The 24678-nt window shown below is 49.0% G+C and overlaps 1 protein-coding gene and 1 long non-coding RNA gene across 9 annotated transcripts; one reads left to right on the forward strand and one right to left on the reverse strand.

The window, feature by feature from the left end:
• Positions 1-588: 588 nt before the first annotated feature.
• On the reverse strand, positions 589-24455 carry TAF8 (TATA-box binding protein associated factor 8). 8 transcript variants are annotated; one of them, XR_006740074.1, is made up of 10 exons: positions 23976-24387; positions 23075-23231; positions 20031-20129; positions 19683-19745; positions 18499-18623; positions 14370-14517; positions 12885-13027; positions 9553-9689; positions 8973-9242; positions 8093-8935 (listed from the first exon to the last, which is right to left on the reverse strand). XR_006740074.1 is itself a non-coding variant. In XM_036413688.2 (10 exons), exons 1-10 carry the CDS (start codon positions 24276-24278, stop codon positions 8900-8902), a joined length of 1242 nt encoding a protein of 413 aa, XP_036269581.1. In that variant the 5' UTR covers positions 24279-24404; the 3' UTR covers positions 8093-8899. The 8 variants fall into 8 exon arrangements, 7 of the variants coding, with proteins under 7 accessions (XP_036269586.1, XP_036269581.1, XP_045429079.1 ...); XM_036413688.2 differs by having other exon boundaries at positions 8973-9003; positions 23976-24404; XM_045573123.1 differs by having other exon boundaries at positions 8093-9003; positions 23976-24407.
• LOC118705235 lies at positions 1753-4806 on the forward strand. The gene is made up of 3 exons (XR_004983642.1): positions 1753-1765; positions 3476-3478; positions 4721-4806. It is a non-coding gene; the product is annotated as an uncharacterized LOC118705235 (long non-coding RNA).
• Positions 24456-24678: the final 223 nt, after the last annotated feature.

Raw genomic sequence — 24678 nt, forward strand, 5'->3', positions numbered from 1 at the left:
GTGAGGATTAACACTATGTGAAGCGCTCAGCACAGGGCCTGGCATGCAGCAACGCTCAGGGAATGATTTTGTATCCAGTACATCTTGGACATCGAGCAAAGCAGACCACTTGGTTTCTCATCTGAACCTTGACCCTGACAGGATCAAACGCACACTCCTCGGGCCCATCGTCAACCTGCGCGCCCACGCTCGGCCTGTGCTCCGCCTGCTGTGGTCTTCTGTCTGGAACGTGCCTCCCTCCCTTGCCTGTCTTGCTCAGCCTCCATGGCCAGCTCAAATGTCACCAGCTCCGGGCTCCTCCGGATGCCCCTCGCTCTGTGATGGCACAGCACCGGGTGCCCTTCTGTGGGGCATCATCACACCAATCGTGATTAAGCCCCCGATTCCAGCCGATACACACACTCACTTCTTACAAAGGTTAACGCGACACTGAGGTGGGAACGGGCTCTGAGGTCACAGCGCACGCCGATGGTCTGGTGAGGAGAACGGGGCGGCATCTGTCCACACTCAGTAGCACACGCACAGCGCTCCTTCCACCGGCTGGGGACTGGGTACGCAAGCGATGGGAGACCAGACAATGGGACACTGTGCAGCAGAGAAACAGAACCGAGAAGTTTTATTATTGACATGGAACCATCGCCCAAAGTTACACTGGAAAGTGGGGGAAATACAGTGTATACAGTGCCTACCATTGGGTAAAAAGGGGAAAACGTATATACAAGCATTTGCAGTTGATGCATAGGCTATTTCAAGAAGAATACAAAAAACATACTGATGCCAGCACAGCGGGAGCCTCTGGGGCGAGAACTGGGAGTCTGGGAAACAGGAGGAGGGAGATGCAATCACACCCCCTCTTCTCTTTTAAACATTATACTGTGGACATATCTATTCAGAATAAAATAACTTTTCAGTAAAGAAGGAAAAGGAAAGCCCGCCATAAGATGGAGGCGATGAGTAAGCCACCGCTCCGAGAGGGAAAGACCTTGAATTTGTTTCCAGGAGTGAGAGTGTCCTCAGGGCAGCTGCCCCCACTGGCACCCGGGCACTGTCACTGGACGTTCAGAGAATTAAGAACGGGTTTCAGTGTGAGCCTGAGTAAAACAGAAGGATAAACTCATTATCAGTGGTCGAAGAAAATTCATAGGTGAGTGCATAGCCAAGTCCAAAAGAAACAAGAGGTAGAATTTGGCTCTTTCTTATTTATTTTTAGTTCATCCTCACCCGAGGATATTTTTCCATTGATTTTTAGAGAGAGAGAGTGGGAGGGAGAGGGAGAGACAGAGAGAAACATCAATGTGAGAGAGACACATTGATTGGTTGCCTCCCACACGAACCCCGACCAGGGCCAGGGAACCTGCAACCAAGGTACATGCCCTTGACCAGAATCGAACCCGGGACCCTTCCGTCCGCAGGCTGACAGCCACTGAACCAAACTGGCTAGGACAGGAGTTTGCTCTTTCATGATGACAAACCCTGATGGCCTTGGGTCATTCCTCTTGTACCCACAAAAAAGAGAGCTTCTCAGTGCCTCAGGGTCTGGCTCTTCTGGTTAAAAGCTGCTCATCGGAACTCACCTGGGTAAACAGCTGGAGCAGGGCCCCTCCAACCCTGGCCCCCAGGGGCCTTGCTGGGAAGACCCCCCAGCTCAGATGACCCCTGTCCCAGGGAAATCCATGCTCTGAAACCTCACTGCCCAGCCAGGTAAGGTCTGAGGGGACCTCGGCCAGCTTTAGGGAGAAGGCTGGTTACAGTGGGAAGCAAACTAGTCTCCAGGGGAAGGCATCACAGCAGGCCCCGGAGCCTCGGAGCTCTGTGGGGCAGGCGGGGCCTAGGGAAGGCGGGCACCTCAGTCCTCTCAGGCTGGTCACCTGCCTCCTGTCTTCCCGGCCATCTCGGCACTCCCCATCCCTTACTCACTTCTTCCAGAACGTCTTTTGCTAACCCCACCCTGTTTGGATCTCAGCACAGGCTTCTGCCCGCCAGTCCTCCAGTTCAACCCTCTGTTGACAGCTGTGGGACAGGCTCCTGTGTTTATCTGTCTCCCTGACTACAAGGCCACGCCCCACGGAAGTGTTTATCACATACTGTTTTCTTGCTTAGTTCGGAGCTCAGTCTGTAGGGAGCAGTCACTACTTGGCTCGCTTGGGGCCAGGACTACCTTCTCCCTAGTTCTGGGGTGGCTGGCTGTCCCCCCAGTTTAATCATGCTTGCTCAATGCCAAATTATGTGAAACTACCTGAAGAGAAATAGTCTTCCATGCCCCCTCCAGCCAGGACACTACCCAACAGCCAAAATGATTTTCTTTTCCCCTCACCCGAGAAATGCTTTTATTGATTTTTAAAGAGAGAGAGAGAAACATCAGCCAGTTGCTTCCCATACTCGCCCCGACTGGGAATCAAACCCACAACCTTTTGCTGTACCTAATGATACTCCAACAGAGCCACCTGGCCAGGGCCAGAATGACCTTTTGGCAAACTAAGTAACTCCTGCCAATTGGCTGCTGCCCACTTCGCTCTGAATAACACCCAGTCGCCTTGCTCAGGCCCAAGAGGCTCTGCATGATGTGCCCCTGCTCCTGACTGGCCCCTCTCCACCTCTCTCCAGGCACTCGCCCCTCACTGCTCCATTTTCTTTCAGGACCCCAACGCAGCACCTGCCATCACATATCTGTTATTTGAAACTGTCTCCCACTGGACCATAAAGTCAGAGAGTTGGTGACTTTATTACAACATCTGGCTCAGCACCTGCACAAAGCAGCTCAGTGCATGTTTGCTGAATGCATGAATGAGGAAGGGAAGGATCGCTGTAATCTGAGAAGGACATGGAGGCTGGGAGGAGGCCACGGTTAGGGGAAAGGCACAGAGGAAGGCACAGGTGCAGCAGAGAAGAGAGCACCCCTCAAGGCAAAAGGCCCATCTCTTTCCTTAGCACTTTTCTGCCATCCGAGAGGCTCTGGGTTCGTTTTCTTTGTACGTCTTCCCACGGGAATGAGCCCCCTGGGGGCAAGGGCCATGTCCCGTCTAGTTCTCTGTGGTATCCTTAGCGCCTAGCGCAGCACCTGGCATGCACAGGAGGCACTAGATCCGTGTTTGTTGAACAAATGAAAGAAATGTGAGTTATCCAGGAGAAACAATGAATTGGCAGAGGATCTTGAGAGCCAGGTTGGGCGGTCTGGACTTGGAACGAAGAGCAATGGGGAGAACTGCAGGCAAGCCCAGCTGCAGAAAGGGAGATGACAAAGCCGGCGGGCAGGCTGGGCCTGGCGGGGGACACAGGCCGCAGCATCAGACCAGCAGGGAGAGGTGGCAGAGCGTGGTGCAGATGAGGAATGAAGCCTCCAAGAGCAGTAGCCAGGGCCACTGCAACTGGCCTGTTTCCAGCTTCCGGCTGCTGTGGGAAAGCTGGGAGCGGAGGTGGTTTGGGGGAAGCATGAATCAAATCCACTCTGACCATGTTGCACTGACAATATAACCAGCTGGTTCAGGGGACAGCAAGTGACAGACAGATGGATACTGAGGACTCCCGAGGGGAGTGGGTGGGGAGAACAGCTGAAAGTGGAGGAGCCGAGGAGCCATTGCCTTGGATAGCAGAGGATGTCTGGGACCAAACACAGCTGGGCAGATTGGGGAAGACAAGCCAGCAAAGAAAAGGGAGGCCAAGAGGCAGAATAACGAAGAAAGGAGGGCAATGTCAAGGAAGCCCAAAGAACAACTTCATAGGAGGAAGTGGCAGCCAACAGCCCAGGCCAGCGGCTAGCGTCGGTTGGACTCCAAAGGCCCCATCCTCAAGGCGCGCTGAATGCCGGGCGTCTGGGTTCCGCGGTAGAGAAGGGCTTGCTCCTGGCCCACCTGGCATTCCTGGGTGGGCAGATGTCCTAATCCTTATTTGTGACAAGGATTGCTAGTTGTCCTCCAAATCCATTCTTTCCTTGTTTCCGTGGTGACAAGGCTCTCAGTTTTTACCTGGATACAGAACCGCCGTAAATCCCACATTTCCTTGCCTTGCAGCCTGATGGGGCCATGGGGTCTTCAGGTCTCCTCTGTGTACACCTCCCTCTCCCTCTTGCACGTTGGGATGTGGACCCAGAAGATGGACATAAACATTACCAAGGTGATGGAGGAAGCAGAGGCAGAGGCCACCATCAGGCCACCAAGTCAGCCTGGACCACCTGCTCAGACTTCCATAGAAAGCATACGTTCCTGTCTTAAGTCACTATATTTTGAGGTCTTTTTTTCAGAACAGCCTAACTCATATATAGGAACCCACCACTTAATCCAGTAGAAATGCCTCAGATCAGATCAAAAGTTGTTCCAGCCCAACTCTGCCAGGTCCCAAGGTAAGAGAGAGCACTGGCTTTTCCCTTGACAAGATCCTCACTCTATGCACACTCAGGGGGCTGATTCAGTAAGCATCAATGCCCCACTGAAGCAAGTCTTGCCTCATAGGGTGACTCCAGCACAGTTCTCCCATCACAGATACAGCTGATCCTCCCAGCCAAATGGCCTGGAGGTCAATTCATCCCAGTGATACCAACATCAAGGCTTAACTACAATAAGACTGTGCACACAGCCCACAAAGGGGTGTACCAAGAGTGTCCATCTCAGGTAACTGGGGAGGCTGAGCCACTGGGCCCTATAGGACACTTAGCACACAAAGCCACTCTATCAACACAAGAAAGCAGCCAAGATGCGGAGACAGGTCACAAATTAAAGAAATTGAGGATATAGAGTTCAAAACCACGGTTATAAGGTTTTTCAAGAAGTTTCTAGAAACTGCTGATAAATTTACTGAGACTCTTGAGGATATGAAAAAGGACGAATCAGAAATTAAGCATACACTGACTGAAATAAAGAATAATATACAGAGATCCAACGGCAGACTAGAGGATCCCAAGAATAAAGTCAAAGATGCAAAAAATACCCAACTGGAAAAGAGAAAAAAGAATCCAAAAATATGAAGATAGTGTAAGGAGCCTCTGGGACAACTTCAAGCGTACCAACATATGAATTATGGGGGTGCCAGAAGAAGAGAGAGAGCAAGACATTGAAAACCTATTTGAAGAAATCATGACTTACAAGCCCAGGGAGTGCAGAGAATCTCAAACAAAAGGAATCCAAAGAGGACCACACCAAGGCACATCATATTTAATATGCCAAGAGCAAAAGACAGAGAAAATATTAAAAACAGCAAGAGAAAAACAGTTACCTACAAGGGAGTACCCATACGATTGCCAGCTGATTTCTCAACAGAAACTATGCAGGCCAGATGGGAGTGGCAAGAAATATTCAAAGTGATGAATAGCAAGAACCTACAACCAAGATTACTCTACCCAGCAAAGCTATCATTCAGAATTGAAGGTCAGATAAAGAGCTTCACAGATAAGAAAAAGCTAAAGGAGTTCATCACTGCCAAACCAGTATTATATGAAACGCTGAAAGGTATTCTTTAAGAAGAGGAAAAAGAAAAAGGTAAAGATAAAAATTACGAACAACAAATACTTATCAAGTGAATCTAAAAATCAAGTGAATAAAAAAACTGATGAACAGAATAAACTGGTGAATATAATAGAATCAGGGGCATGGTAAGGAAGTGGACTGACAATCCTTAGGGGGAAAGGGGTATGGAAGGTGCGGAAAGAGACTGGACAAAAATCATACACCTATGGATGAGGACAGTTGGGGCGGGGGGTAAGGGTATGGGGTGGGGTGGGAACTAGGTGGAGGGGAGCTATGCGGGGGAAAAAGGAGGAACAACTGTAATAATCTGAACAATAACGATTTATTTAAAAAAATAATAAATTAAACATGCAGTTACCATAGGCCCCAGTAACTGCACTCTTGGGCATTTATCTCAGAGAAATGAAAACTTATGTTCACACAAAGCCTGTACACAAACGTTCATAGCCACTTTATTCATAATAGCTCGAAACTGTAACAGCCCAGATGACTCAATGTGTGACAAGTTAAACGGATCGTGGGACATCCATACCATGGAATACTACTCAGCAATGAAAAGGAGCTTCTGACATACACAGCAACCTGGAAGGCTCCCACTCCTATGGAGTGAGAAAAGCCAACCCCGCCTGGGTAGGCATGGCTCTGCGGCTGAGCATCAGCCTATGAACCAGGAGGCCACAGATCAATTCCCGATGAGGGCACATGTCCGATCCCAGTGGGGGCTGCATGCGGGAGGCAGACGGTCAATGGTTCTCTCATCATTGATGTTTCTCCTTCTCTCCTTCCTTGCCTAAATTAATAAAAATAAATAAAAAACGAATAAAAAAGCCAACCTCAAAAGATTACAAACTTTATTATTCCATTTATATAACATTTAGAAAATAAAATTATAGAGGTGGAGAAAAGAGCAGTGGCTTGCCAGGCATTAGGGCGGGGAAGGAGATGGGTGTGATTCTAAAGAGAGAGCCTAAGGAAGCCTTGTGGTGATGGACATGTGTACCTTCACTGTGGGGGTGGATGCCTGAATCTACACGACAAACTGCATAGAACCACACACAGAGAGGAAATGGTAAAATTTGAACAAATTCTATGGGTTGTACCAATGTCGATTTCCTGGTTTTGATATTGCATTTATATAAGATTCTACTGCTGGGGGAATTGGGTGAAGGGTGCATATGGCCTCCCTGAAAATTTTCCCCCAGCATCCTGTGATTCTTATAATTATTTCAAATATTTTAAAAAGCCTATCAGAGATGCATATGGACATATTTACACTTTAAATGATATAGGTCTTGGATGAGTTTTAAAAAATACTCTAGGCAGAAAAAAATAAAGAAAAAAAGTGGGAGAAATAGATAAAACTGAATAGAAAAAAATGGTGTTAAAGCTGAATGAAGAATTAAACAGAGAAAATATATAAACTTTCCTAATTTTGGGTTTGAAATTTTCCAAAATAAAGTTTTAGACAGTTCCCAGCGGTACCTAGTCAACAGAAGGGCTGAGCCCCACCTATCTGTTTACAGCCTTACTCAGTGCTGTGACTTTTGAAGACAAATGAAGTTCAAAGCTTATAAAATTGTTTCATTACGAAGGTTTCCTCATGACCTTTTAGTAAGACCTCACAAATTATACTCTTCATCTGGGTGTGTCTACTACTGATTCCCTTCAAGAATTCCCCCCAAATTATGAAAAATAGAAGTTTATAAGTATACATCAAGAATATGCACACGCAGTGTCTCAGTCTGTCCAGCCATCTCCCAGTGTCGTATCCAGAACAGAATCACAGCAGCACAGCCTCTGACAGCCCCGCAGCAGAAATGGCGACTCCTTTCCAAATCCGGCCTTCTCCCTTTGGCGCTAGTTTTGGATGGTACGAGAGGAACTGCACGAATACTGACTGGGACGACTGCTCCCAAGAGCCGTGAAGACAGCAAGCTGGGAGGTTCCTCCTGCCTCAGCCACGATGCACACTCAGAACTTGAGTCAAAATCAACAGGCCAAGAATCGCCAACAGCCGGATCACAAACTGTTTTCACTGGCAGAGCTTCAGTTTACCACAAACCTGAAAAACTCTTATTTGGCCCCGAGCTGGAGGCCACTTCTCACTGGGATCCCCCCTTCAGTTACTCACAAGCAGCTCTCTCCCTCTGGGGGATGGGACAGGGAGCCCTAGAGAATAGTGAGGCCGGATGGGTGTGGAGCCTGCTGTCAAGTCACCAAGTTTTTGAATTGGACTCATGGAAGGTTAAGAGATGACCGTGGGCCTGCCCAGTGTGGCTCAGTCGGTTGAGAGTTGACCCATGCACCAAGAGGTCACTGGTTCGATACCAGGTCAGGGTACATGCTTGGGTTTCAGGCTCAGTTCCCCGGTAGGGGGCATATAGGAGGCAGCCAATTAATGTCTCTCATCAATGTTTCGATATCTACCTCTTCCTTCCTCTAAAAAAAGAAAATCAACTAAAAAATTTTTTTAATAAAAAAAATTAAAAAAAGAAAAGAGAGAGAGAGAGAGAAAACACGAACGAACTGTGGAAGCCAAGTATAAGAAAAATTCAATACAATTCCAAAGACTCCTCATTGCTACTGTGTAAACTTCCAGGCTTACTGCATTTTTCTTCCTTAGACTTGGGTTTTCAAATCTCTTCTTTCAGAGACCAGCCAAAGGGTATCAGCTTGTCCAGCATCTTCCTTAAACACTTGTTTTGATCTGTAGGTTCAGGCAGGATGAAATCTCTCCCCAGGATGCAAAGCGGCTGAACAGACTCAGACCTTCTGGGAGAGCTCCGTGGCCTGGCCCACTGGCTTCCACGCACGGCGCCCTTCTGTGCCGGCTTCCAGCAGACGCCCCGGGCTCCCGGCTCCCAGCAAACAGGCCATCCAGCCCTCAAGTTCTCCCCCGTTCCCCCCCAATCCCTTTCCTGCTCTTTAAGGTCGGATTCCTCCAGCAAGTCACAGCAGAATAGATCCTGCAGAGGCTCTTGTCAGAGAAAGCTCTTTTCCTGGACGGGGCAGGACTCAGTGGCCCAAAGCACACATTCCACAGAGGGACGATAAATACCAATCCCCCAGAGAGGGCGCTGCCTTGAAGGAAGAGTTCACCAAATGCGATGAGAGAGCTGGTGTGCTGTGATGCACCACCCTCCTCCACGTGACATGCCTGCTCACCCCTCCCGACTCCTGCCGGCCCAGGTCAAGGAGTGCCATGTGGGAAGGCAAAGTCACCTTCCGTCATCTCAGCAGGGCACTCGGCGCCCAGGTGAGAAGAGAAATAAGAATGAGGTTCCCACCAAGGCAAAGCAAGTGATAAACTGATGCTACACATTGTCTGTGAGTCAATAAGAGGGACCGGGATAGCCTGAAACAGAAACGAGGTGAACAGTCCTTCTGGAGTAAGCAGAGAAGGCACAGCCCCTTCTTTCTGCTGCCTTCCCTGGTCTCTCAGGTCAAAGGAATGAGGTCCTGTGATAATGAATGAGGTCCTGTGATAATGAATGAGGTCCTGTGATAATGAATGACGTCACCAGCTGCTCCTATGCCCCAGTCCAGCCTGGTTAATTAAGAAAGCCTCGTTATTGCCACCACATCATAGCTTCCTCAACCCAAACATCCAGTGAAAATGGGAAATATTAACACAGAATCTGCTATTAAAAGCATTCCCAGTCACAGCTTCGGCTGGCGCACGGGAGGCCACTCTTTCTGCTTCCCTCGAGTGGCTTTCACTCCCCAGGAGCGTGGTGTCCGCATCTCTGTACAAGGCAGGCTTCCTCCTCAGCTCACGAGAGGGACCTAGAAAGAAGAGGAATCCATGGAGCCTGCCTGGTGGGGGCCCCACCTGCTCTCCTTCCAGGAGGCAACAGCTCCAGGGCTGTGCGGGTTAGTCCCGGGCTGCAGGGAGCTCAACCTCTGTGCAACAAGAGGCACATGTGGCAGACGAGGAAGGAGAAGAAAAGGGATGATACTTCCTCTCGCTCGAGTAGCTTACCCCAACGTGCAGACCCACTGGTGGTGCAGACCCACCGGTGGCCTCTTTTCTGCCCCGAAGCAGAGGAGACCTCGGTTGGCCAGAGGGCCTCTCTGCACCCAGCTCCCAACTCACTTCTTCCTGCGGATCTTGGGCTTCTTCACGGGGCGCAGGTAGGGGTTATCGATGAGGCTCTCCTCCCCGCTCCGGCTCCCGGACAAGGAGTTCTGCTGCAGGACAGAGGTGTTCTCCTTCTCGGCTCCAGAGTCATCCTTTGAGCAAAAGCCGAAATAAAGCAAAACACCAGCGGCGTAAGGAAAGAGATCGCAGCGCCCCCTTCTGGGGGAGGCTGGAAGCTCAGGGACCGCTTCTCTCTAAGGGGCCTCAGATGGAAGGAGGCCCAGGCCGCACTGGCATTCAGAGGAAGGTGAGCCCAACAGCTCCCACAGTGGAGCACAGGACACAAAGCCCTGAGCTCCTGACAAGACAGGGCACGAGTTAGAAAGAATAGCGATCTGGGAGGGGCAGGGGGTCTGGGGCTAAAATGCAGGTGCTCAAGAAGGAAGCCCCACTTGTGGGGAGATGAAGAAAAAGGGCAGCAAGTTTCCATCCACCCTTTGCAGGACTGAGACGGGGTGAGAACAATCACATGCAGAGGCCTCTCCTGAGCCAAAGCTGATGTAAAGCATCAGAGATGCCCTCCGCCCCCAAAATTCTCGAATTATCTGGTACTTGCAACACAGTACCAGTGATCACATCACGGCAGAGCCTCGAGGGTTCCCACCAAGGCAAGTGGAGCATCTGGCACCAAGGCAGGAACACCATCCATACCCCCATCTGCCATACCCGCCCTGGGGGTCAGGCCTTTCAGGTTTGGTTTTTGAAGACAGTGATTTTGCTGAAAAGTTCATAAATTTATATATATTCAATATGACCCCAAATACAAATTTTTTTTAAATCACCATCATGTGTAAACAGAAAAAAAGTAGTATGTTGAAATTTAAAAAACTGGTTCTGAGAATATGGGTGATTGATTCTCCTTTCCTTATTTATACTCTAAGTTCTGTAAAATGAGCCCTGCAGAGGAAGGAGGACAAAATCACAGGAAGAACTTGACCTAGAGGTTCATTCCTAAGAGACTGAGTGACCAGAGGGGTTGGTGGGACTGCGCCCCCTGGAGACAGGCCAAGGTTCTGTCACTGAGATTCCTGTTCTGTGGAGACTCTGACCTCAACCAGAGCAGAGGACGCGAAATGAACCGCGAAATGAAGGGCAGGCTCTCCCGCAGAGGCAGAGACCGCTGGCCCAGCGGGCAGGCAACAGTCAGCTCCGTGAACCGGAAGAGATGGGTCGCTTCTGGTTCCGCTGCACATGCTCACACAGTCCGTCTACTGTGTCCTCCCAGAGGCCCTGTGCGTCGCCATGCAGGAACCCTGCGCTTTCCTCTCCAACACCTGACTGTGAGGTGACTTAGAGCCACAGTGGAGCTTCCGGAGGCTCTTCTGAAAGCGAGAGCCCAAGATCAGCCTCGCTCAGGCCAGGCACAGGTCTGACCACCGCCAGACCGCCTGGGACGTTTGGCTCCTAAGCTTTCCAAAGTTCTTCATGGCTTAATTTAGCAACCACCCGCTTCCCACCTCGTATCATTTCTCCATGGTCAACACCTCAGCTTAGAGTTACTGGAAGTTCACTTCGGCTGTGCCTTACGTGTTTCCTGAACTAAGGATGGAGGTGACAAGGGTGCCGAAAACCAGCCTTGACCTGCTGGAGGCACTGAGGCTGCCTCCGCCGGCTCACTGTCTCACAGGCCAGGATGTGGTCCCAGCCGCGGACACGGCCTCTCTTCTCCCAAGCAGAGCTTCTGGCAATGCCACTCCCTCGCCTCCCTCAGGGACAGGCAGCCTTGAGGTGGGCAGGGACAGGAGCAGGTGAAAGAGTAAAGTAGCATTCCAACCAAGATTTTGTAAAAACTGGGCGCAGAAGGGTCTTTTAAGAGCGTCTGGAGCCTGGAGTTCATTGCGTGCTACCGAGCCCACCCTGGGGACTGGCCCCAGCCCAGCTTCAGTGCCCTGCCCACACCTGCCTGCCGACCCCAGGTTCACACGGCCCCGGCCACTCAACATCTCCACTGGGGTATGCGGTAGGCACCTCCAACTTCATGTGCCTAACACTGAGCCCCGGACCTTCCCCTGGGCGTAAACAGCCCTCTGTGTCCATCCTGCGAGGACCCACCACTGGCTCTGGCCTAGACTCCTCTCTCAAATGCTTCCTAACTGATCTCCCTCCACAGCCCACGCTCTGCTGGCCCCAGCTACAGTCCCTTCTCCTCACCGCAGTCAGCGATCCTGGAAAAAGGTAACTCAGACCCATCCCTCCCCTGCACCATGCCTCCCACCACTCCCATTTCACCCGGCTGAAACCCAGTCTTAAAGCTGCTTACAAAGGGCCTGGTGTGCCTCTCCCTCTCTCCTTCCGCAGCCACACCCTCACTCACCTCCGTGCTGCTCCTCCGGGCCTCTGCACAGGCTGCTCCCTTCCAGAACATTCTTCCACAGAAGCCCTGGCTCCCTCCCTCCCTCGCCTCCTCCAAGTCTCTGCTCAAATGTCAGTTCTCAGGGATGTCTATCCTGGGCACTCTGAGCCTGAAGCCTCCACCCTTCGCCCTAGACCTTCCCTCCCCATCCCCAGTAGCACTTTAATAAATTATGTAACGATGTGCTTTTATAGTCCAGTCACTGCACAGAACTTTGTTGCTAGAATCCTTCTCTCAAAGTCTTCTCACTTACTTTTTACAGGACAGCATGTGGTTGTACAGCCAGAACAGCAGGGAGGGGCAATGGGGGCGGCAGCTGTCCTGGGCCAGGCACCCCACCCCATATGCTCTCTCTCCACATCCCTTCCTGCTCTCCTCCCTGTTCGTGCCACTCTGGCCACCCTGGCCGCCCTGATGGCCATTTGTTCTTCAACACAACAGCTCCCACCTCAGGGCCTTTGCACCTGCTGTTGCCCTGTGAGGAACGCTCTACTCCCAGATGTGTAAGCTTTGTTCCCTTCAGGTCTTTACTCACATACCACCTTCTAAGACATCCTAAAACCACATTACCCCTGTGCCCATAGCTACTTTCCCATCTCTTAATTTATTTCTTCATACCTTAGCTCCATGAGGGTAGGACATTTTGTCGGTTTTGTCTTCTCCTAATTCCCCAGCACCTGGAGCTGTGCCTGGCTCTGGCAGGCACTCATTCAATATTTACTGAATGAATGAATGAATGAATGAAGCCCCAGACAGGACTAGCCTCTCAACCTAGAGATCCCATCACACTCGGATCGTCATGAGCCCATCTTGCAAGTCCCTAACATGAAGGCAGAGACCTGGGTCGGTCATGTCCAGGTCTCAGCGTGACAGGCTGCGGGCAGTGTGGGCTAGTTGGGGGGCTACCCTGAAGCAGGCAGAAGGCAGGACCCACCGTGCTGATATGAAGAGGGAGGTTCTCTGTGTCTGTCTGCTCTTCCTGCTCCGAGGAATCCGTCTCTTCCATTTGCTGCATCTCCAGTTCAGACGGAAGAAGAGCTGTCAGGTAGGGGATGGTGAAGGGTCTGGCAGCAATCACTGTGGGATGGGGAGAGCACAGCTCCAGTCATGGTGTCCTTGCAGCTGGCTCAGGGCCTCACAGCGAGCAGCGCCCAATGACAATAATGGCTGTCACTCTCTAACCACTCACCATGTCCTACAGGCTTCACAGGGGTTTTCTTAACCCACTGTAATGGCTTAGTACTATCGCCAACCCCGTCTTACAGAGAAGGCGCCCGAGACGCTGAGAGGTTAAGTGACAGGGTGGGATCTGAATCTGAGCAGCGTTAACTTCAGAGCCCACTTTCCCCAAGTGCTGGAGGGCTAAAATCAGACAGGGGCTGCATCCTAGTGAATACATCCTAGTGAAGCATCAGCTTCGTGGTCTGACACCTGGTTAACCCCTCTAAGCCTCGTTTCTAGAGCAGAGATTTTGAGCCCATCAGTCTGAAGGAGTCAAGTTCAAATATGGATTTGGGAGCTCCCTGCGTGGACTGAGCTAGAGGGCTTCAAGCACTTCCAAACAGCACTGAGGATGAGAAGAGAGCGCGATGAGATAAACAAACCACAGAAGGTCTCTGTGTCCGGTAGAATGTGATTATCAGGTGAGCCTCGCTTGAAAGTCACTAGCTACGTGACCTTGGGCAAATTACTTCTTTTCTCCCCCTGATAAGCCTGGGCTTCCTGTAACTGTGGGGATAACAGCTCCTACCTCATGGGCTCCTGAGAGGACTTAATGAGGTGATTTAATGGTCCGCAGACCACTGGTGGTCCGAGAGGTCCGAAAGGTTGGCGACTGCTGATTAGGGGAAATGCCTGGCACCTCACCTGGCACCTGATAACTTAGCTGCTATGACTGCAGGGCCAGGCACACGGCGAGCACTTGCTGAACGAATGGTCACCCTCGTTCACCTTTGGAACGCCTGAGGCCTATGGAGGTGAAGCGGCGTGGTCACACGGCGAAATGGTAGCGCTGAGGTGGGAAATTAAGTGAGACGGTGCCTGTGTGAGGACACGGTGAAGCGCAAAGCCCGGCAGGTGTTCTGTGACTGCCCGGATCCCCTGAGGCCACCGCCCCTTCGGCAACCAGGGCTGCCACTTCTGCTGCATGAGGTCTCTGAGGCCCGGGGCTCAGTTACTCCTGAGGTAACCTAAGCTCAACGTACCTCAAGCAGCCAATCCCAACGGAGGCCATTACTGCTCTGAGGCATCAGTTAGGGACAGGCCCCGAAGAACTGGGAAAAGGAGCCAGAGATCTGAGGAAACAGAGGCACCCAAGACAAGGACAAAGCTTGTTTGCTCCTTCCTACCATGCTGACAGTAAGGGAAGGTGCCATTATCTCAGATGACGAGACAGGGTCCGCAGAGGGCTAGCTCTTACGTGGAAACGTGCTGACGTCGTCTTTGAACAGACTCTGGGTCTCGCCCGTCTTGGCCATAAAGCGGGTGAGCGCCCGCTCCACGTCACGTCTTTGGGATGCAGCCTTCTCCCGCAGGACCTGGTAGTCAGACACAGGCTCGCGGTACGTCTGCAGAGAACAGCAAATACACTACAGAGTAATACCAACGGGTCATCCTGTCCTCCCTGAGGCCCAGCTTTGCTGTTTCCATAGCCTTCCACCTTTCACTTATTTTTATTTTTTTAATATATTTTTATTGATTTTAGAGAGGGAGAGAGAGAGAAACATCAATGATGAGAGAGAATCATAGGTCGGCTGCCTCCTGCACGCCTCCTACTGGGGATTGAGCCCACAACCCAGGCATGTGCCCTTGACTGGAATTGAACCTGGGACCCTTCAATCTTCAGGCTGATGCTCTATTCACTGAGCAAAACCAGCTAGGGCCAAAGCATTTTAAATTGCGATGGTAGCCGGGACTGGTTTGGCTCAGTGGATAGAGCGTCGGCCTGCAGACTGAAAGGTCCCGGGTTCGATTCCGGTCAAGGGCATGTACCTTGGTTGCGGGCACATCCCCGGTGGGGGGTGTGCAAGAGGCAGCTGGTCGGTGTTTCTCTCTCATCGACGTTTCTAACTCTCTGTCCCTCTCAATTCCTCTCTGTGTAAAATCAATAAAATATATTTAAAATAAATAAATAAATAAATAAATAAATAAATTGCGATGGTATAGGTGACATTGTAACAATGACCAAAAAAAACAATTAACTACTCTTTCTGGTATGGAGATGGGATTTTTGAAGGAGGTGCTTAAAAACATTTCCACTGTTGTCAATGTCAATTCGAGTGTACAGCCTGCATACAGTTCCCATATTCACACTTAAACACAGAAACAAGACTCTCTGACATGTTTAAAATCATCCCCAAAATGAAGAATTTGACTGGATTTTGAACATACTTGGTACAAACATTAAAAATGCAAGACCTTCCCATCATTTTTAAGAGAACTCTTTGAGCCTGGCTGGTGTGACTCAGTGATGGGCATCAACCTATGGCTCTAGAAGTCATGGTTTGATCCCCAGTTGTGGACTTGATCCCCAGTGAGGACATGCAGGAGGCAACCGATCAACGATTCTCTCTCATCATTGATGTTTCTATCTCTCTCTCCCTCTCCCTTCCTCTCTGAAATCAATAAAAATATATTTAAAAGAGAGAGAGCGCGCGCGAGAGAGAGCACTGTTTGAGATTTAAAAAGTTGGAAATTGAATAGAAAATGTTAAACAAAATTCTTTAAATAATTAGATGATGCAAGCTCATTTTATGATTGAAGCAAATTCATTTTGTGATTTATTAAGTGGAGCCAACAATGCTACATATCTTTGTAATGTACCTTTTTCAACTATGTGAGCTGTTAAAGTATTACAATAAGCTGATCTCTAACTTATTATTCCACCATGTATTACACCAAGAGTTCAAAACCTAAAAGGCAGGGCCATCACATGGCTGCCACTGAAAAGGAGCAAACAAGTTTCCTGAGCCTTTAATAAGGGTCAGATTATCTTTAATGCCATTATGTTGGTGGAGTAGTCTATAATAATAAAAGCATAATATACAAATCGACTGAATGACTGAACAGCAGAACGACCGTCCGGGTGACCACACTATGACACGCACTGGCGCCAAGCCAGCCAAGGCGGGTGCCATGCAATTGGTCAGGAGGCCTTGCCATCGCCCCAGGATCGTCCCACAGAGGGAGACCCAGGCCAGCCAAGTGATCAAACCCCACGCCTGTCGCCTACAGAGGGAGGTGACTGGTGTGGTGGTGGTGGGGAGCCAGCCCATAAATGGCAAACAGTGGCAGTGGCGAGGGTGGGGCCAGCTGCCAGCAGCAGGGGGAAGAGGAGCCCCAATAGGCCCTGATCGCCGGCCAGGCCTAAGGACCCTGCCCGCAGGGTCCTGGATTGTGAGAGGGCGCAGCCTGGGCTGAGGGGGACACCCCCGACATGCACAAATTTCTTGCTCTGGGCCTCTAGTACATTACAATACTCATGTAAGTCAGCATGAATATTTATTGGAGTATCCTATCTAACAGAGGGAATAAGCAAATTGACCATCATGCTATCACAAAGGTGGCAGCGCCCAGTCCCCTCAGCTTCACTGGAAGTCCCCCAGTCCTTTCACAGAAAATGGGTTTCTTCAAAAGTTGGTTAAGCTTCTTAGGACAAAAAGCATTCAAAATCTTTGAAAAGGGAATTCCACTATTTATAAAAGTTTGGACTAGGCAATTCAAGGTTATTTCCACTACAACCTTCTATGATTTTGTGATATTAACATTCTGAATTCACATAGTACCAGCAGTACTTTATTTAAAGGAATAGCCATTATTATTAAAACAACTCATAAAACCACAATGTTTGTATGTCAAGAACATTCTGTGTGATTTTCCTAATGGCTGAAGTTAACACCCCTAAACTGGCAGTCGGACATCCCCCAAGGGGCCCCAGACTGGAGAGGGTGCAGGCTGGGCTGAGGAGCAACAGGCACCTCTCATGCATGAATTTCGTGCACAAGGCCTCTAGTGTACTTAGTATTTTTACTAACAGAAATACACTATAAAAGAGTTAGAGACTGTGATGGGTTGAATATATGTCCCAAGTATATGGCCATACCACTCTGAGATTGGGCCCAATCTCTTCTGAATTGTGTTCCCTAAAAAAAATATGTATGGGAAAGGGGGGATGAGGACAAATATGTGATACCTTAATCAATAAAGAAGTTAAAAAAAAATGTTGAAGTTCTAACCCTCAGTGTCTCAGCGTATAATCTCATTTGGAAATAGGGTCATTGCAGAGGTGATGAGTTAAAAAGCGGTCACACAAGAGCAGAGTTGGGCTGAAACCGGTTTGGCTCAATGGATAGAGCGTCGGCTTGGGGACTGAAAGGTCCCGGGTTCAATTCCGGTCAAGGGCATGTACCTTGGTTGCGGGGACATCCCCAGTGGGGGTGTGCAAGAGGCAGCTGATCGATGACTCTCATCGATGTTTCTAACTCTCTCTCTCCCTTCCTCTCTGTACAAAATCAATAAAATATATTAAAAAAAAAAAAAAAAAAGAGCAGAGGGGACTCTGTTTCAAAACAACTAATGCCCTTGCAAGAAAAAGGCCACGTGAAGACAGAGACACAGACGTAACAGAGGACTGCAGTCCTGCTTCCCCCAGCCAAGAGTGCCCACAAACCACCGGAAGCTAGGAGAGGCAAGGAAGGATTCTCCTACCAGTCTCAGAGAGAGCATGGCCCTGGCAACATCTTGAGCTCAACCACGTGCCCTCCAGAACTGTAAGGCAATACGTGCCTGTTGTTCTAAGCCGCCTAGTATATGGCATTTTGTTGTGGCAGCTCTAGGACACTAATGCAGAGATTACAGGTCATGGCCAGCGGCTATATTGCCATGGTGACTGACTACCTATTCCTTCCCCCAGGATCCCGGAGTGTGGAGAAATGCCTGGAGGACGGGCCCCACCCGCCCGCATGATGCCATATTTGCACCAGCACGGAGGCAGAGACAAAGGAAGTGTGTGTGTGGGAGAGCCTCTGGGACTGCTCTGCACGCCACACCCTTCCCAAAGGAGGGCGAAACCACTAATGAGGCGAAGGAGAACACAGCTAAGCCATGGAGGACAACTCGATCTGCGCTCATCAGACCCAGAACTCAGAGTACGCTAAGTTTCATTCCATGTTATTACCAAGTATGCTTTAAATAATCTTTTCCCCCTGGTTTCAAAAATAACACTTTTCTATAAAAAGTTTGGAAAACTCAGAACTAAGCACACACAAAGCAACAAGTGTTAGCCACGACCCACTGAGAATTACTATGAATATTTTCTGAGTGCCCTTCCAGTCTCTTCTCTAGCGTTTTGGCAGGACAGGCTTCAATTTCTTGTTAACTATATTTTTGTTAGCCAACGGGAGAACATAATTCTTCTTTGCCAAATTGTTTATAAGAAAAGACATTCTGAGTTCTGAGCCCACCTTTTATCAATAAGCTTTTGATCCAACAATCAGTAGAAATTGAGTATTTCGCCTCAGTCATAGCCCCCGTCATACCCTCACACTCACCGGAGTTTTGATGTAGGTGTGCGGGTCGGGGAACTCAGGAAAATGGCTGGGGATGTGCGGCGGGTGGGGTCGATTCTGCCCTGCAGTGAGAGCCTTGGGAGTCACCGGCTGATTGGTCACTGGAGCTGCAACAGAGTCACAACTGGTTCCTCTTCCACCCCAGGACTTGGGTCTCTGCCCAAACCCTCCTTTTCTCAAAGTAAATGCTGGGTCTCAATTTTCGGAACAATGGATACTTTGCATTTCTATTTTACCAAGGCCTTTGAGGACTTAAGGAACTCAGGTCACCCCGACAGGCCCAGCCCTGAATGACCCTGGCTGACATTCCCATCCACAGCAATCTGCCTGCAAGCCTCTTAGGAAGGTGAGTGCTTTGCTGGGACAATGTTCACATCACAAAAGAGCACACGGAGGCTGCTGAGTGACCAAGGGGTTAGATGAGCTGTTAACTCTCTTTTCAAAGAACCCAGATAACAGTCATACAGCACGCCAGGGTAAGTAGGCATGGATTGAAAATGGCACCTTCACTGCTACTTGAGAGGGAAGAAGGTCTTCACAAGATGTCAGCCAGAAAAAAGTGGTGAGAAAAAATCAAGTAAAGTCTCCCCAGGTCCTACCAGCCCACACTAGTTACTCCCAGCTCAGTTTATGGCAACCAGTTTCTATCCAAGGCACAGGTCGTCAAACTGTGCCTTCGACAGAAACAAAGAGACAGAGTAAATATTTTAGGTTTTGCAAGCCATACAGTCTGTCACAACTGCTCGACTCAGCCATTATAGCACAAGGCAATCAAAGGTAAGTATACATGGCTGTGTTCCAATAAAACTTTATTTACAAAAACAGGTGGTGGGCCACATTAGGCTTACAGACCTTAGTTTACTGACTCTTGATCTAAGGAAGAATTAGAACACTAGCATTTCTCAAGCAGCATCAACTGCCCTTCTAGGGCTAAAGCACAAGAATCATGGCAACATCTCAGAGATGGTTTTCCTTTCTAGTGACTGAACGCCATATCCTGGTCCCACTAGCCCAAACAAAGACGATGTCACAGGTAGCCCCAAATGATGGAAGGGAGCCTGCAATAAAGAAGTAGCTGAACAAACAGATCCCTGCCCTGTTTAATTAATTCATTGCACAAGCATTAACTGAGCACGTGCTGAGGACCTCAGTTCAAAGTCACTTACGGGCAGTAATGACCATCCTCTGAGACCGCTTTGCATAAGCAGGGAGAGTGTCCACGTTGAAACCTAAGAAACAGGAGAACAAAAGTCACTGCCCAGACCACCAGATACTGAACTTGGGAGAGGCACCTTGTGCTGAAATATAATAGTTTCAACTCCTCACTCAAGCATTTTGCTGCCACTGAGAAGCTCCAGCAGATCCCCACCAGGGAGTTAGGTCTCTTAAATGGGTTAGAGGAACCCTCGGGAATTAAAAAAAAACAAAACACTCAGTAGATGTGGCTCACTCCTCTCTCTCCCGTAACTCCAACTCAGCTGCACCAAAGAGCTGGGTTTAAACTGTGCACTCACCCATCTCGACAAGAGTGACCACAATGTCTGACAGCGTGGGCTGGGTCCTGGCTGTGTGCTCACAGTAAGACTTGGCACTCCTCCCAATTTCTGAAATGTCTGGGAAAGAATCAAAAGCATAAAGTCTTATTCTCAGTTCCCTAAAAGGTAAGCAAAGGATTGACACATGAACCAGCAACTCGACTCCTTGGTATATTCCCAAGCAAATTGTAAGCAGGAACATAAATAGATACTTGTACACTAATGTCCATAGCAGCATTATTCACGGTAGCCGTAAGGTGGGAACAACCCAAGTGTCATCAAAAGATGAATGGATGAACAAAATGTGGTCGGTCCATACAAGACAATGTTATTTAGCCATAAGAAAGGAATGAAATAGTCCTGGCTGGTGTGGCTCCGTTGGTTGAGTGTTGTCTTGTGACCGAAAGGTCACCAGTTTGATTCCCAGTCAGGGCACATGTCTGTTTCATAACAGAGGTGGCCGATATCTATCTCTCTCTCTCTCTTCCTCCTTCCTTCCCTTCCTCCCTCCAATCAATAAAAACTTATTTAAATAAACAAATTTAAAAAGAAAGGAACAAAGTACTGATCTAAGCTACAACATGGATGAACCTTGAAAACATTATGCTAAGTGAGCTGAACCAGACACAAAAAGTCAAATGTTTTAAGATTCTACTTATATGACAGGAAAAAAAAAAATTCATAGAGCTAAAAAAGTAGCTCAGAGGTTACCAGGGGCAGGGGGGAGAGGTGATTAGGGAGTTATCCTCTATGGCACATGTGTCAAACACAAGGCCCGCGGGCCAAATCCGTCCCGCCAGGGTGGGCTTAGAGTTTCTTTTTGGAATAATGAAAAAGTTCTGGCAATGAAGAGTGTTGATGGCTGTACAACACTGTGAATATATTTAATGTCACTGAATTATACACTTAAAAATGGTTAAAATAATAAATTTTATGCCACGTATATCTTGCAACCAAGAAAAAAAGGTCTATTGTCTGCATTGTCTGTCTAAAGATGAACTTCTGTTTAATAGTCATGCTTTAGTCCTTCAGAGAAAGGGGAAAGTATGAATTAGACTCCATGAATGGGTTTCAAAAGAAATGGGAGGTTCCATGAAACATAAAATTGTGCTCAATTTTACACACATACACACACACACACACACACAGCCCTTTTCCAGGAATGGGTCCACAGAATTCATCAGATGTAAGGGATCCAAAAAGGTTCAGAAGATAAAAGCAAGTAGGGAAAGGTGTCTTACTGAAAACCTATCACCAACTTGCCATGCTACCCTGAGTAAGCCACTAATCCTAGCCTCCACACAGGAAAACGGTGGGCAGCATGTTTACTTGGGAGGAAAGAAAGGGGGTGTGTGTGTGGGGGGGATCTAATGGGGACTATTAGTCCATTCCTTTTGGACAAAAGTTCTCAAAGCATGGTCTGGAATCCCTAGGCGACCCTATAAACCTTTCCACAGTCCACAGGTCAAAAGTGTTTTTGTAATCAATTGTTTAAAAAATATATTTTTATTGATTTCAGAGAGGAACGGAAAGGGAGAGATAGAAACATTAATAATGAGAGGGAATCTTTGATTGGCTGCCTCCTGCATGCCCCCTACTGGGGATCGAGCCCACAACCTGGGCATGTGCCCTTCACTGGAATCAAACCTGGGACCCTTTAGTCTGCAGGGCAATGCTCTATCCACTGAGCCAAACCAGCTAGGACTCATAATCAAATTAAGACATTTTTTAATTTTTCTACTCATTCTCTGAGGCAGTTTTCCAGAGGAAATCTGACCAGGGATGACATCATGGCTCCGGTGGATAATGGGTCTTGTTCACGCTCATGTTTTAAATGTTCTGTTTTACTTTCTAATGTGGCAAAATATATACACATATGTATTTATATTTGTATCTCCATCCCTCATCCTATCCTAGTCACTAAAAGGCCCAAATAGGGAAATACATTGTATATGCAGAAAAGCCAGTATGAGACCATTCTGAGGTCCTAAATCTCAAGGTATTTCCTTTTTTTTTTTTTTTTTTTAAATATATTTTTATTGATTTCAGAGAGGAAGGGAGAGGGAGAGGGAGAGATAGAAACATCAATAAGAGAAAAGTCATTGATCTGCTGCCTCCTGCACACCCCCCTCAAGGGAGGATCAAGCCCACAATCCTGGCATATGTCCCTGATCAGAATTGAACTCAGGACCTTTCAATCAGCAGGCTGACCTCTATTCACTGAGCCAAACCAGCTAGGACTCAAGGCATTTCCTCTTAAAAGTGTGTTTTCTCCCCCATTCTATAAAACATATTCACCCTTACCCTTTGTATCTTCATATACAATACAGCATCCTATATAATAAAGAGGTAATATGCAAATCGACCCCCACACCCTCACAAGATGGCTGCCTATGACCAGGGTGGGTAGTTAGGGACGACCAAACAACTGAACAAACAGGCTTCATGGGCAACTAGGCCAGCAGGGGGGCAGTTAGGGGTGATCAGGCAGGCAGGCAGGTGAGTGATTAGGAGCCATCGGTCCAGGATTGTGAGAGGGTGCAGGCTGGGCTGAGGGTCTCTCCTCCCCCCATGCACGAATTTCATGCACCAGGCCTCTAGTTTTATTATATTATGTGGTGGCATCTATTTTGTAGAAATTAATCTTAACTCTCCAATAAAATTATAGGTTCTTTGAGTATAGAACATAAACAGCTATTATGCACCTGCAAGTCATCAAGAGCTTACAATGCTCCAAGTATGGAATGACTTACATATATGCCTCATTTATACTCACAATTCCATGAGGTGCAGATTATTATTCCATTTCACAAATGAGGAAATTAAGAGTCAGGGGGTCTAGCAACTTGCCCCAACTATTAAGTGGTAGAGTGATGACTTACACTCAGGCCTATCTGATTCTAAAGCCTGTAAGTCACTTGACTATGTTCTTTTTCTTAAATCCTCTCTAACACGATCACAATGCAGGACACAGCACTGATGTCTGGTTGACTTGAAGAAGGCCTATTGTTCCTGATACTTACAGCTCTGAAGCATCTCTGTCAGTGTTTCCACGGATGCTTTCTCAGCACTCTCAAACCCGGCCTCCGTCAGCAAGGAGCTCACAACCACTTGCAGGGTTCGCCTCCGGGCCAGATGGTAATTGTCAGCAGGGTTAGTGGACTGTTTACTTCCTGATCTCTGTGAATCAGCAGCCCAGAAAGAGAGAAGATTTTCATCCACTAAACAAGGATGCAATCACATAGTTCACACATCGTCATGGCGAGCAAACATTCATTTGCTAAATACTTACTTACCAGTGCTTAACAAAATGTGATAGCCAAATAAGTAATAATTGAGCAGCCAAGGGGCTCTAAATACGGAGACAGCCTTTTTGCTTCCCTAATGCGTAAAATTCTGATAACACAAATGGCTGTTTCTTACTTTCTATTTTCGCAGATTATCAGGATATACAGCTTGAAGAAACACGTATGAGACCGAATTTATTTCTAGTTCTCAGAAAAAAAATCTCTCTTGTTCCTCCCATCTTCACTAACAAGGGAAATTAAAATAATAACACATAATGCTGAGGAGAGGAGGGCAAAGGATAACAGCACCAGAAAGTAGGAAAGATAATATTTTGAAACAGGAATCCCTCCCAACTTTGGCTAGCCAATAAGAAGGCGGAAACGGCCTCTTCGGACCAATTAGGAGGTGTTCCGGGTTCCCAACCCCGAAACCAGCCAATCGGCACACAGGTCCACCAACTCGGGAGGCCGCCGCCAAGTCCCAGAGAGGGGGGGCACGTACGGCCTGAAAGGCCCTCCTCCATACGGAGCTCATGGCGGGGCTGGATGTCCGGGGATGAGCTTGTGGCCCCGGCTAGGGGAAAGCTGCAGAATGCCCCGACTCTCTCAGCTTCAACCCCGCGCCTCCCGCCCTTACCATTCCGGAGCTGCCAGCCCCCGCAGAGGCCGTCGTGTCGGCCATCTTGCTCTGGCGTAACGTGCGCGAGCGCAGGGCAGGATGGGATTTGTAGTCGCCCGGCGGGGAGGGGCGGGGCGAGGCGGCGCTCGCACCTCTGGGTTTTCCAAAGCCCTGCCGAGGCGGGGGATGGGGGGTTCTGATGACCCTGGGCACGTGACCCACACTGAGCGACGGGTTGCTGTGACCCTCGGAATTGGCCCGGGAAATGCGTCCTCGCTTGCACACCTCTTTCCCCCTGAAATCGTTTCTCATAAAGAGCATCCCCCCTGGAGCGCCCCAAACGTGACTGTTAGCAACACCTGGCTAGGTCCCGCCCAGGATCAGTGCCTCGCTGTCTGCGGGAGGGGCCGAGACCACGTGTTGTTCACCTCTCCAGGTGATGCTTCTGGAGCGGGAGCTTTGGGGAGATGTAAGGTTGTGCTGCGAGTCTGCAGCCCGCCAATGGCCCTCTTTGCAGCCTCGTCCAGGTCTCCCATTGCGGTCTGCTGCCCTCAGCCCGCCGGTGTTCGCCAAGCTGGCAGGGAGGCGCAGAAGGCAGGCGGCTCTGCCCTTGCCCGCCTCGCTCCCAGAGCCTTTGGTGCCTGCGGGTTTTCTATTCACTTGCTCGCCAGCCCCTCCGGATGGGGGTTCTTCTTGCAGGGCCCTCATCGCACCTTAGTCT

The sequence above is a fragment of the Pipistrellus kuhlii genome, unplaced genomic scaffold (assembly GCF_014108245.1).
Source record: "Pipistrellus kuhlii isolate mPipKuh1 unplaced genomic scaffold, mPipKuh1.p scaffold_m20_p_5, whole genome shotgun sequence".
NCBI lineage: Eukaryota > Metazoa > Chordata > Mammalia > Chiroptera > Vespertilionidae > Pipistrellus > Pipistrellus kuhlii.